Source organism: Cryptomeria japonica, chromosome 5 (assembly GCF_030272615.1).
Source record: "Cryptomeria japonica chromosome 5, Sugi_1.0, whole genome shotgun sequence".
NCBI classification, from domain to species: Eukaryota; Viridiplantae; Streptophyta; class Pinopsida; order Cupressales; family Cupressaceae; genus Cryptomeria; species Cryptomeria japonica.
This window is the reverse complement of record NC_081409.1, coordinates 901,455,771-901,471,087: the sequence shown is the minus strand read 5'-3', so window position 1 is coordinate 901,471,087 and position 15,317 is coordinate 901,455,771. Positions and strand designations below refer to the sequence as shown.

General features: G+C 38.3%; 1 protein-coding gene across 1 annotated transcript; it reads right to left on the bottom strand.

The window, feature by feature from the left end:
• Positions 1 to 296: 296 nt before the first annotated feature.
• Positions 297 to 1,124, bottom strand: LOC131876290 (subtilisin-like protease SBT1.4). The gene has a single exon (XM_059221204.1). The coding sequence runs from the start codon at positions 1,122 to 1,124 to the stop codon at positions 297 to 299; it is 828 nt and encodes a 275-aa protein (XP_059077187.1).
• Positions 1,125 to 15,317: the final 14,193 nt, after the last annotated feature.

Below are 15,317 nucleotides of genomic sequence, written 5' to 3'. Positions count from 1 at the left end.
AATCACGTACTCCTTCCTTTATCTCTCCCCTCCTTCTCTCCCTCTTTTTAGAGAGTCTTGCTATGCAACTAACCATTTTATAACTCCTTGTGCCGATTTCTGTGGATAGATAGACCAATGGAAAAGGCCGTTGCAAGGTTGCATCATCTATTCGGCTGTAGGTGGAAGTGCCTTTGTACATCTCTTCGTTGCCCAAAAGAACAGATGCTGGGAAATCTCTATCGATGCTGCTCGCACCCACAGTAGTAATCCAGGGCGCCACGTTACCAAGACTAGACGAAGAAGGACCATTGTTATCATAGCTCAAAGACGCCCTTTTCGATGGCCCCAAATGCTGCAATAGCTCTGTTATCATAGCAAAATGCCATATCTCGTGAACCAATTGAAATAGAAATGATGTCAACGCCGTCAGCAATGGCTTGTTCCATGGCAGCAACGGTGACCGTGTCATAGCAACCGTCTTCCCAGCAGGCTTTGCAGATGGCCAGCCTGGCTTGAGGGCCCATCCCTCTAGCCGTCCCATTGGCAAAGCCAAAGTAACTGATCCCGGAAAGTGCGGCGTCAGCCACGGTCGGAGCTGTATGAGTGCCATGCTCATCGTTGTCTCTCGGAGATTTGTATTCCAAGGTCTCCTTAATTAGAGTCGGGTTTTGTGCTTCGTAGCCTTTGGAGAAGTATCGAGCTCCAATGATTTTTCCATTGCAGTTCGAGGAATCGCAGCCCCGCCCGCTTTCGCACGTGCCTTTCCATCCAGTCGGAGCGGGTCCAAGGCCTTCATCTTTGAAGCTTTTGCTTTCAGGCCATATTCCCGTATCGATCATGCCAACTATGATATCTTTGCCATATGTAGAGTAGCGCGACCACAATCCAGAGGAGGAGAGACCAAGAAACTCTGGTGTGTAGGTGCTGGAAATTTTATTGAGGGAGGAGGGGATGACAGCCAAGCAGCCGTCCATAACCGCCATGGCCTGGGCCTCTGCCTTACTCAGCCGCGCAGCAAATCGGTGCAAGAGAGTATCATATGTATATAACATCTCCTTTGCACTGGGACCGGACTGCACGATCATGTGATCAAGCATTGAAACATACCAGTGGTGGTGCGAATTGAAGTGTTTGGGCTTCATGGACTTGAAGATGTGAACAATGTAGCCTTTCTTTCACCATAATTTTCAGCAGTGCCCAAAATGGCAGAGAGAGAAAGCAGCATGAGTACGAAGGTGGCAAGACAGGCCTTGGCCATGGCGGAAAGAATATCTTGTGTATGGATGAATGAAAACCAGATTGATTTTTATAAGGACTGGTACAGGCAGCTAGGACTAACTACTGTTGTGAGTAACCCGTGTAAAAAAACCATAGTTGCGTTCGGATCATACTCCATGACATGAGGTGACATGAGATTGTAGGGACAATGGACATTGTCCTTTGATGTGATTGACAATAATATCAAGATAGAGTTTCCAGTTTCTGGATTGAATCATGTGAACAATTTTCCCATTACCCATCCGTTATATTGGGAACTATTCTTAAATTTTGGTTCTTCATTAAGAATAATTTTTAGTTAATATAATTTTTTTAATTGCGATAATATGTATAACTACTAAAAACAACTTAGAATTCTACACAAAGATGTCCTTCATGGAAGTTGAATTTGGGTCTCTACATTGAGAACTCAATGCTTTAACCAACTAAGCTCAACCCCTTGGACATGTATTTACTATTGACTAGTGCATTCTTAAATAATCATATTTATATAGAATGAAGAGTAAAAGGGTAAAAGGATAAATAAATGAAAGTTGAAATTTTGTAACTTCTTTTTAGTTATTTGTATTCTTTCACACAATCATGAATTTTTTTGAATAATAAATATAAATTTGAAATTTCATGTCTACTTAGATATTTAATTAGAAAGAGATTTATAGACAACATAATGGAAGTCTTTATTTCTCTTCGTTTTGAATATATTTAAAAGTCAAACATGTTGAATCAAATGTTAACATTCAATGTAAAAGCAATTTTATTTCATGGTGCAATCAAGAAATTAGAATACCAACTACATTTATCATTTAGGTTTTTTAAATACCTTCATGCGAATGCCTTAATACAGTAATGTATGAAGTCATAAATTCTTGTGGTAGGTTTGTCATATGGCCCAATTCTTATCTATCTTCATTTCATCTATTTTCATATAGTTTATACCTATTATTTCATTTAAATTAATTTCTATACATTGGATCCCTATTTGTAAATCACCTCCTTATCCTTATAGATTGTCATTAGTGGTATACCCTTGATCTAGGTCAATCCCAAGAAGCCTATGAATGACCCCTATTTTGAAGGATAATAAAATTATTCCAAAAAATAACCTATGCAAAATGACACAAAATCTACATACTTATAACTACACATTAAATCTCAAATTTGCAATTAAATAGGTAACCTAACATAGGATACAGATAATGCAATTGATTCAAACAAGAAAATATACAAAATAGTACCACTAATAGTGACTCCTCCCCATCATGTAATTATTATAAAATTCTTTGAAAAATGGCTCTGCATGCGAAAATCAGATACAAGGCATCGCCATTTCTTCGTGAGCATCCTTATACACTATGAGGTATTCACAGAGGTTATGAAAATCGGTTTGCTATTTTGGCTAATCTAACTGGGTCAGAGGAACTTAGTAGTGCAAAATCTCGAACCCTCGAGCAGGAAGCTTTCTTTGCAAAAACAAAATACTACTTGGTTGATATGGCTAGGGCTCCCCCTCCTTCGTTCAATAATTGGGATCGAAATAGGCACGGGTGCAGAAACAATAAGGCAGTAGGGCATTCTAATAGTCGCCCGCGAAATCCCAATCTCGGTTGGAAGGAGGGTTCTATAAAACCTAACCGATCAAACAGCTTCACAGCTCCCCTTCACTTTCCTCGAAAATCTAATGGGTTGGTCAATGAAATGGATACCGAAACTCTGGCTAGGTATCAAATGCATTGCAACAATAGAATGATTTTTGCATGATGGAAAGGATGGGGTTCTCGCATGAACAAATTGTTAACTGGATGGTGTCTTCTCTCAATAGCCAGGTAAAGATCGACATCCTTCCTGATCATTTCTTAGCTATTGAATGCGGTAATAAAAATATGAGAAACTCCTTGCTAAATGGGGGCCTACCAATGCTCAAGGGCATAGGGTTTGATTGCTGGGGATGGCAATCCCTCTTTCAACCATCTAAATTAATCCATGTATGGTAAATAGAGCTATTTCTCTCGAAAAACTTCCTGTAGAATTACAGAACAATGATATTTTAAGAATCATAGGTAACAAAATTGGGAAATTTGTAGAAGTTAAGAAATTAGCCCTTAACTTCTTTAACCAACTTCTAATTGTTAACATGGATATTAACATTGAAACTATAGAGCCCTTAATACTAAAATGTGATAATCTATGTCTAACCATTGAACTACCCTTCTATAATGGCCTGGTCGAAGTTAATATGCCAAGGAAGATTCCCCTCAATAATTCTTTCCCTGAATCATTTTCTGAGTCTAGAATCATTCCAATCAGTTTTGTGGAAGGAGGGGGTTTCATCCTTGAGGGTTTTAATAATATTAGCACTAATCCAACCATGGTACTGTGTCCTCAGAGATCCCGTGTAAAGACCTTATGCTCTCCTTCCCAACCACCATCCTCTATTTACCCCCCTATAGTTGACTCCTCCTTCAAGGACCGAGACTTGGAAGAAGGAGAAATCAGTGAGTGGATCCCCTAGACAAAGCAGCCTGGTAAGACAAAGATGTTACCATCCTGCTCTCCTACCCTACCAAAGAGAGAGAGTCCCTCAAGCCCCCCCGTCTCCAGGATCTTTCCTTCTCAGCGCAATCAAAAGAGATAGACAATCCTCTCTAGGATCCAGCAATGGCTTCTATGCAGGACCAACCAATCCCTCAAGTCTCAGGGATGAAGGCCTCGATGAAGATAGGAGTGTGCCCTCCACCTTTAAGAAATGACCCTATTGCAGTTGTAGAATCTGAGAATGACCGCCTTACTAGGGAAGTTAACATCATTGCCAATTTTATAGGGGAAGAAGTAGTAAATGATCTTATGGATCAATTGATTGATGAAATCTGTGATGATGATGAATTGGTAAGACAGAGGGATTTCCTTGTCAATAATTTAGTAAATATTACCAGAGTCGACTTAGAGATAGATGAACTCTTTATAGCATCAGACAACTTGGAAAATCATGATCCTAATACCCTAGGTATTCTCTGCTCAAACAAAAGCAAAGATTCTCCTGATTTTGCTAGAATTAGCAAAAGAAGGGCCAAAAGATCCCTCGCTGAACTGAGATTAAGGGATGGAGAAGCTAGAGGTCAGTCTAAAATATCTACTCTTTTTAATGCAGGGGAGGGGAAGTTCCTCCCCACAAAGCCATGAAAATCATAACTTGGAATGTTAGGGGATTGAATGCCCCTAACAAACAACGCATCATAAAGCATTGTATCTCTAACTCTAAACCAGACTTATTGCTAATTCAAGAAACAAAAATGAACTCCTCTAAGATTTCCCTTTTCAAGCAAAAACTAGGTGCTAGACAACTAAAACACTCCCCGGCCATAGGTGCGTCAGGAGGTTTAGCTATCATCTAGGATTCTAGATCCCTTTCATTTACACCTTTAGAGATTAAGCGAAATTGGATAGGAGGAGAAGTAGTAAGTTATAAAAATAACCTTAGATTCAAACTGATTAACGTTTATGGCCCTATTCAGAATAGGGATAAGGTGAGGGTATGGATGGAACTAGAGTCCTTCCTAAGAAGTTTCCCGAACGAACTAAGTATCATTGGTGGAGATTTCAATGCCATCACCAAGGTTTCAGACAAGAGAGAAGGAAGAGGCAAGCTCCCTCCATTAGCTGTAGATTTTAATTTGTGGATCAACAGGAATTCCCTATTGGAAATTCAAACCGCAGTGAATGCCTTCACCTGGAACAATAGAAGATTTGGTTTCTGTAACATTGCAGAGAAACTTGATAGGTTTTTTATCCATGGAGGGCTCTTGAAGTTGAATTACTCCCTTAAGGCAGAGCCTCTTCCTTTATCAGGATCTGACCATTTCCCACTCCAATTAAACTTAATATCTGATCACACCCCTAAAAAATGCCCCTTCAAATTTGAGAGCATGTGGTTTAGAGATGATAGCTTTCTAAAATTAATTGAGAATTGGTGGAACAACCCTGTTTTCTTAGGCTCAAAGATGTTTATTGTTGCTAGTCAGTTAAAGCTTATAAAAAGGAAGCTCTTAGAGTGGAATAGGACCAATTTCGGCACCATTTTTGACAAAAAAACCCTAATAGAAAAATATCTTAATAAGGTTAACATTGAGGTACTTGAGAATGGGATGGATGAACAACTCTTCCTTAAGGAAAAGTACCTACTCTTTGAATATGAGAAGATACTATCTTACGAAGAGATCTTCTAGAAACAAAAATCTAGGGAAACTTGGCTGAGTGATGGTGACAAGAATACCAAGTTCTTCCACAATAGTACTAAGCAAAGGAGAGGGGTCAATTGAATTTCCAAGATCACGAACTACCAAGCATCCATCCTATCTGAACTGAAGGAGGTTGCTTCTGAGGCAGTTAGTTTCTTTGAGAAAATCTTAAACAATCGTGAAGGATCCAACCTTAGGGGCCAACTCAATATTATTAAAAATATCCCAAAACTCATTACTGATGACCACAACCATGCCCTATTAAAGAAACTTTCAGAGGAGGAGGTCAAATTTGTCCTTTTCAAGATGAATCCGGATAAGGCCCCGGGTCCAGATGGCTTCCCCACTAGCTTTTTCCAAAAGTGTTGGGGTTTCATGGGGACAGAAATGACAGATGCCTTAGAGGGTGTGAGGAATTCCGGTAAGATTCTCAAAGAGGTCAACAATACCTTCCTCGCCCTCATACCAAAAAAGGAGGACCCTTATAGCTTTAATGACTTCCAACCAATTGCTCTCTGCAATACTCTGTATAAACTCTTAACTAAAACCTTAGCAGCCAGACTCCAGAATCTCATCCCTTTAATTATTAGCGAAGAACAGACTAGCTACGTAGCAGATAGATCAATCTATGATGGGGTTATTATAGCCTAAGAGGCCATTCATTCGGTTCAGCTCAACAAAACCCCAAGTATGCTAATCAAATTGGACATAAGTAAAGCATATGCCAAAGTTGATTGGCACTTCCTATGTAAATGTATGGAGGCAGGTTTGGATTTTCCAAAACTTGGATCAACCTCATCTACGAATGCATTTCTACCCCTAAATTATCAGTTCTAGTTAATGGTTCTCCGAAAGGTTTCTTTAGAAGCTTGAGAGGACTCAGGCAAGGTGATCCTATGTCCCCCTTCCTCTTCATCATCATGGCTGAAGCTCTAGGCAGATCCATCTCCAAGGCCAAAGAGGAGGGAAGGATCCAAGGAATTCCCATCACCAGTGGCCTCCCCCCCTTCACCCACCAGCAATTTGTTGACGACACAATGCTTTTTGGGCAAGGTTTTGCGGAGGAAGCTCGAGCCTTCAAAGGCATCCTCAACTCCTACATGGTAGCCTCAGGTCAAGAGGTAAACTTGAGGAAATCTGCAGTTTTTTTGTTCAACATAGATCCCTATTTAGGAAAAGAAATTTGCAATGTCCTAGGAATTAGCCAAGGCACCCTTCCCTGCAAATATTTAGGCATTCCCCTTGACAGGGGTAGAAGATCTTCAAATTTATGGGATAATTTGGTGAACAAAATCAAGTCTAGGATGAGCACTTGGAAGGGGAAATGGCTCTCTTCAGTTGGTAGGGCAACTCTGGTTAGATCAGTCTTATCAGCTATGCCCATTTACCAGCTCTCCTACCAACATTTGTCCTTCTCCAAACTAGCTGAGCTCAACAAGCATCTTAGGACCTTCTTTTGGCAAGGTGCTAATAGCAGCCACAAAATCTCACTTATCTCTTGGGACAAGATTTGCACACCTAAAGAAGATGGTGGTGTTGGCATCAAAAATCTACAAAATAAAGGTAAAGCTTTGGGTGCCAAGTTGGTGTGGAGATTGTTCACAACTCCTCACCTCAAATGGGAAAGATTATTAAACCACAAATACCTTAATGGTGATGATCCAATCCAAATTTTCAGAGAGACCAACCCTCCTAGAGGATCCTGCCTGTGGAATCTTATGCTTGATTGCAAGAAGATCATCTCTGATAGGCTAACTTGGAGCCTGGGGTCCAGGTATAAAGCCCTTTTCTGGTCTGATTCTTGGGGTGGGTATAAGGCCATTGAAAATCTCCATGACTTTGGGGCCACCCGGGCTCTTCTTGAATCACATAGAGGTCCCTTTTTAAATAATTATCTCCCTTTCAATGGAAGGGGCTAGATGGCAGTGGATCAAAAGGGATGATGAAGCCATCCCGGAGAAGGACAAGCATAAACTTATGTCAATTCTCAACTCTAGGAAATTTGTCTTAAGTCATTACAAGGATAAGCTAGTTTGGGAGGGCTCCTTAAGAGGGGAATATAATCCTAGGGATGGGTATTCCCATATTTCCAAAGCCCTCTTAAGACCCAAGTCAGAGCTCCCCTTAAATCTCTATTGGGATAGAAACTATCTGCCTAAGGCAGGTATCTTCTCCTGGCTGGCGATCCAAAACAAACTCCTTACTGCAGACAAATTCAGGTGTATGGGATATGAGGGCCCTAGCAGATGCCCTCTTTGCGAGGCAAATGAGGAGGACACCAATCATATACTCCTTAACTGTTCCTTTTCTCATCAATGCTGGATATGGCTCATGAATAAACTTGAATGGTCTGCGGCCTTCCCCCACACCATCTCAAGAATGCTCAAAGCTTGGCCTCTCCTAAGGTGTGGTTGTCTCTTTGAAGGTTTATGGATAGCTCTTCCATCATCCATAATATGGAAACTATGGAAGGAGAGAAATAGACGTCTCTTTAAAAATTAAAAGCTAGATGTCCTTAGAATCATTAATAAGATAGAGTCAGCGGTCATTGAGCTTGTGAACAATAGACTCACCTCAGGCTCATTAAAAAATGCCTTTATATCTTATTGGGATGAAAAGATGAAAAAATGATGGGTAGGCTTATCCTCCCCCTGCTTTGTGGGAGAGGGTCCTACTGCTAGCCTCCGAACAAGAGCAGCATGTAGATGGCAGCCCCCAGGTGAAGGATGGATGAAGCTAAACTTTGACGAACCAGCCCGGGGCAACCCTGGGCAAGCTGGGATAGGATGCGTGGTTCATAACTAGGAAGGTAAAGAAATAGCCACCCTGGCTTCTCCGGTCGGCATCAACAAAAACAATTGGGCGGAGTTGATGGCCCTGGTGGAAGGTTTGTTCTTATGTAGGAAACTTGAAATTAAATCATTAGACATTGAAGGAGACTCTACCATAATTGTCAATGCTCTAAGGAAGCATGCCCAATTGGAAACTTAATACCTTGCTGTCAAAGGCTCTAGACTTATGCAAGGGTTTTGTCAGGTATACAGTCAATCATATCTATAGGGAAGGCAATAAAAGGGCAGATGAGTTGGCCAACATGGGAGCTGATGGCATCAAGCTCCTTTCTGTGCCATCCTAAGGCTAGGTCCTCTTCCTCGCCCCAGTATCCATCTTTAAGTTTCCCCTTATGTTTTCTCACCTTTGAACCCTGTAGGTCATTGACATTCAGACATACTTTTCATTTAAAGTATTTCCATTTCCCTGTTCTCCCACACCTCAACTTAGGAAGCTAGGCTTAACCCCCTGATTTGTATTGTCCTTTATTTTCACAGTCTTTCCCTTCTATCCTCTCCATTCAGCTAGCCCCCCTCCTTCAAGATCGTGAAGAGACCCCTCGTACAACACCCCTATATTTGTATTGGGTAATTGGCATCGATATCTACCTTGAGTTAGTCTTCCATCCTTTTACTCAAGTCATACCTTCAACATACATATACACATTTATTTCTACATATACAATCAAATTCTCCTATTCTTGCAATCTAAAAATTAGGGCCCTCTTGGAAGGCCTTAATTTATGCGTTACCGATAAAATAACCAAGAGCGTCACTGTAGGGGAGTCCTTAGCTATCTTTCAGGGATTTGAGAGTAGGAACCTAAACAAATGGGTCCCATACATATCCCGACCCCTCGTTGATATGAATTACTAAGAATTTAATCATACATAAAGAGAAGGCAATCGGGTGGCAAATTTTACCGCCATACTAGGAGTTGATGCCCCACTTGGTAATTCCACTTTTGATATACATTCAGTCATAGTACCAGTCCGTGAATCAATCAAAGCTAATCACGCTCAGAAAATTCTATGGCGGGTTTATGTTTTGGCGGCGTGCTAGGACACTTTTGGTATGTAAGGTCTGTTGTTGATCTGTAATGACTGTGGATGTTACAGACAAGTGGACCATGTGCATAGTAGATCTGTAATCTACACTGACACTTTCCGATCTCTCAGTTTACAAGAGATTTTACAATCCTCATTGTGGAAAGTGTTGTCTGGTGGAAGCTCCTAGAAAGGAATGTTTCCTTCTTTTAGGGGATCGGTCTTTGAATATTTCCATACCCGAAGTGTCTTCTCCTGAGTTAGGACTGTTGACAATGGCCTTCTTTGGAGATGTCTCGTGTGTTAACTCTGAAGAGGACCTAAGAGGGCAATTATAGATCTTGTTCTTTATAGTGGATGCGGCCTATGATGCCATGGAAGGGTTGGTAGGTATGGTCCTCAATCTTCAAAGGCACTGGTGTGACTCAAAGGTCCTTGAAGCCACGCTTATCCTGATGGTGGATGTTCTGGAGTCAAAAGAAAAAATGGTTGATTTTTTAGGCGGATTTGTTAAATTGCTCCTGGTGGACGCAGTGGCTAACTGCATTTTAATTTTACCATCAGATCAGAGACTGAGTATCCTAAAATTTTATTTTTAGATGGAAAACTACCTGCTATCTAATAGCTCGGACGATGGCTCGTCTGCAGAGGATGGGGAGGAGTCGGACAATGAAAGGCACAATCGTGCTATGGAAAAATATTTGGCGAAGCTGGAAGAACAAGATAAAATGAGAATCTTCTGCAAAAATGCTTGGGAAGTGTTTTGTTGTGCTGTTATGAACGGCAATATGGAACCCTTCAGGCGGATCACCCAAACTGAGGAGTGGTGGCTATCGGATCAATCGACTAGCAATGTCATCCAAGTTGGAGAATGCATTTCTGTAATTCTACAAGCCGTGCGTGGCATTTAGATGTTGTTAGGCCTTCATGGACAAGTTTACGGTTGTTTGATTTGAAACTTTATGTAATCTTTTCATAATTAATAGAGGGAACTATCCCCATCCTTGATAGCACTTACCCAAAAATATATATACATTCATATTTATACATATAAGTTATACATACATATATATATATATATATATATCCTTATATATATATATATATATGTTTGTAGATATTGATATATATATACACATATGCTCACATGCATATATATATATATATATATATATATTTGGGCAGGCTTCATCATATTCACTTAGAAATACAGACTTATACATATATCAATAAATTATTACATAAATTAATTCATTCCCTCAACCTGAAGCCAATAACAATTATTAGTATCCATTTTCATATTTAAAGCCTACATTGTCAAATCCATAAGCATACCTATAGTACATTTTACCTTAAACTGGAAATTAATTAAATATTCATCAAGACTTGAGAAGCAGCTTGCCCTTAGGCTTATATGTCCTTCATCTCTTGAATCAGAGGATGATTCTAACTCAGCAAACAATGGAACTCATATCTAAACACAACAACTCCATAATAATGAAACCTGGATAAGCACTTGAATATCAAAGCATAAAGGATCCCCACATAATCTTGATCATTATGACAAGTCAGGGCTGCGGTGTGTGGCATACTCATTTGATCATCTGCCAAAATTAATCATGGCTCCTCAATGGGATTTCCTACAGATGACACATCATTAAAAGATATGCACCTTTTCTTTGCCAATTAGATTTATCCAAAGTGGGTTAGGGCTCATGTATTTCTTTCACATCAATAACCCATTCGGCTATTAACCAAGCTTTAGCTAATTCTAAGAAGTTCTGTAATCCATCACAGAGCCAGAATTAAAGTAAACTGGTGATGGACACTTTAATCCAACTACGCAGCACGAAGAGGCAAATGGCTTTTGAAGGGGCTATTACTAGAGATCGCCTAAAGCGTATCATTCGACTTCCCCATATCTTAGTGATTGATGCAGTTGAGAGCATCTTGGGCCCGGACTTTCTCACAAACTCTGAAAGAACCAGGGAAAACACGGATGTGGCTGCCATGTTTCTCGCTATGATGGTAACTTCATCGAAAAATCGTGAAGATACAAGTGCTCTATGCAAAGAGGTTTTTATTGCCTCTATATTGGGCAATCTGGAACGGGTCTTAGTCAACATTGACAACGAATGGACTATCCCTCGGCCAAGGCACTATGACATTCTCATTCAAAACAATAGGCCAGTCCCTAGATTCCCTATCATCTCCATGGATGGTGAGTCTTTCACTGGGGAAAGGATTGAGGCAATCAATAGAAACATTAACTTTCTGCTCTACTTGTTTCATGTGCAACACCCTCCAATTGTTGCTTGGTTTGAGGACTTCCTCAAGGCTGAAGGCCTAGTTCTGGATGAGGAGAAAGCTTCTACCTCGCATTTGGGGTCGGAGTGAGTAGGCTTGGCCCTCCTTGTATGTATGAGACCATTTTTGATAGGAAATCAGGGATATATGCAGGGGATAATCTTGTCAATTAATATTAGGATTATACTGGTAATTCAAGTAGATTACTATATCTAGTAAAATAGGGTTTTATCTTTAGTTAACAAAGATCAGGGTAAAGATAGTAACTAGTATAAAGCGATGTATGGGACACTATATTACTCAGTTTTAACACTCAATCTTAAAAAGTCACGAAGATTAAATAGGCATGATGGATCATATGTTTATATAGACAGATGCTAGCTCTCTGTTTTGGATACCTAGCAATTTGAATATATACTTTAGATTACAAGCATCTGGATGCATGCATTTACTGGTATTTATTCATATTGAGGGTAATTATTTAGGATGGGTAATACTTGCTTATTTTAAAATACTAATCATCAGTTGAAATATCCTAATGCCATTGGTTGAATTATTCTATATTTGATACCCGTATGTCATATCTGAAGACTTTGGATTAAATGTGGCTAACATGCAAAATTTCAGGGCCTGGACAAAGAATTTATCCAGCCTTGGTTACTCATAGATTCTGTCTTTCTTTTTATAAATCTATAGGGAATGGAGGAGAAATGATCAAATTTCATTCACCTACTCTTGTTCGTGTAGCCTGGATCACATCCTTCACTAAGGACTGCATACAGGAGCATAAACAAGAGTTGGTAAACTGGAGATTTTTGTTCTGATGGGTCATGGGACAATCAAGTTTGGGCTTAAGATAAATGAATCGGAAAACCCAATTCAATTTAAAGTTTCTAATCTCTATATTCTTGATCTACTAGGATAGGTTTCATAGGATATTTTATTATGGTTACTTTCGAGCTTTACTGATAAAATCTCATTGAGGATATTTTATGGACTGTTTGATACTAACAAATTTGCCAAGTGTGTGAGAAACTAACCATGCAGGCCAAATAGATATATCTTGGGCAATTAAGGGATACTATACACAACAAAGAACAACTTCAGAACTATGCCATCGGGAGTTGAGGGACAAATGATTATTGAAATTTGTAAACAAGGGCTTGTAAGGGAGGGGTGAAACAGAAATACCCCACCCTCCCTCTTGATCACCTTGGCCCGGGGTGTTGATGTATTAAAAATTTGATACTATTGTATATTGAGATAAAACTAGCTGGACTATGGTCCTAGGCAAGGCCGGAGGTTTTCTCGCCTCCACTCTTTCCTACTAGCTCCCACACGAGTGGAGTAATGTAAACTTTCAAAATAATTAATAAAATTCTTGGCCTCAGCCTCTTACCGATCAAAAAAAAAATAGTGACTCCTCCCCAATTTCTTGTTACTAAAGAATATTTCCATTTATATGAAGTGTTCATCATCTTTAATATTCTCTTTCTCTAGATCCTCCAATTTTTTATTTCATATATTTATAGGCTTAATGAAAGCTATTCAATTAAACTCCCATGTTATCATAAAATAATTCTTTGATAGATGCCTCAACAATGAATATAAGTAGTACTGCACATTGCAATCTATGCATCTAATTTTACAAAACCAACATCATTATCTAGATTGCCAAAAAATAAAAAGAAATATAAAACAAATAAAACATTGTTTAAACTAAAAATAAAAAAATTCATTCCCTCATTATTAGTGCAAGTGTGACATATTTCACATTATTGCAATACAATCACATTTTTTAGATCACTTCATTTAGTGTCACTGATAATCTCCACAAGACCATGCTCCCTATTTAAAATTATGAAAATAGTTTGGAGCCCTTATAATTATTTCTCTTGTAACATTCTTGGAGATAAATCTAAAAAAATTATGGCATCCACCACTTGGTCAATCTAGAATTCATTGTCACTAGGATGACCAATTGATACGTAAACAAGTCATGAGGTCGGAAACTAGGTAAAACATCAAAGCAATCAATTAGGAAACCACAAAACCTAAAATGCAATGAAATTAAGTCCTAACACATTCAACAGAGGCATGAAGACAAGATTATAAAACTGAAATGCAAACCAAAATGCTGGAGTCTCCTTCATTACTCCTCCATTGTTCTTCTTTCTCCTTCAAATTTGTGTGGATTTCACCTACAAATACAAATGCAATTGAAAGAAAATTAGATGATGAGATGATAGTGAAATCGATAACGTAAGGATACTAGAAGTGTGGTTAGAAAATGACAAGAAAAGAGCTCAACTTATAAAAAATCAATGAGGATATCAAATTGGTATGAAAGATTCGAAAGAGGCAATTGATTTGAAATTTATATGATTGGGGGGACAGGACATGACAAATTACTATAACAAGTTATGAAAAATTTCTATGTCAAAAGAATGACAAATTTCTATGTCAAATTTTATGACAAATTTCCATGCCAAAAGAATGACAAATTTCCATGTCAAAAGAATGACAAATTGCTATGTCAAACGTTATGACAAATTGAGAGTGATTTATAGTTCCAAATTATGAAAATTTGGCCTTAAAATTTTCTCATTGATTAATGACAAATTGGAGAGAAAATAGCATTCAAAATGTGAAAAATTAGCCTAAAACATAGGAGCCCAAATTGGTGGAGAAATTAATGGGAAATGTTAGGGGAGAAAAGATTGGGAGAAATTAATAAATTTAAGGGACAATTAGACAATTAATTTATTCAATTTATTTGTGACATAGGATAAACCAATAAACTCATTTAACCTAAAGGGAAGTGTTAATAGGATTAAATAATTAAATCATAAAACTCTAGGATATGAGCTAGATATGAATTAGGTCTTGTTATAATTAAATCCATAAATATATAATGACAATCAAAATTGAAGAGACAAGTGACAAAGACTTGATAATTTATTGACAAAGACCAATGACAATTTGCTCGAAGATGGCAAAAGTATTGCATTGATAAAAGATAATTGATAAAGGATCAATTATTGATTGATCGAAAATTGACAAAGATTGATGATTGATTGGGATCGATGACAAATAGATCAAAGATTGGCAAGACATTGATTTGGTGAAGAATGATTTGATAGGAACTAACAAAGATCAATGACAAATCGATCAAACTAGATAAAAAGATTGATGATGAATGATAATTGAAGATACAAAATGATCAAAATTGATTCATGAATGATTGAAGATGATTAATATTTTGAATGACAAGATTTAGGACAAAAAACCTAATTAACATTGATTAGGGTTACAATGATGTCCAATTGATATGATAAGTTGATCGTGATTGATGATTGAGATTCAAAATTGATATTGAGAAGACCTAATTACAATTACAAAATATTGGAATCATATAGGAAAATAAATGCAAAGGAATGACACAATGTCGATAAATGATAAATATCAAATGTAAGACATAGATGAAGTGTTAGCAAATGCGAAAAACCCTAAAATAAAGTCACATGGACATGTTAAAGTATGACACCACAAGCGTTAAACATTTTTAGATGCCTACATTTTTTCCTTCTTTTAGACAATACGATTGTGAGCATTGTTTCGAAGAAAAATTAAGAAATATG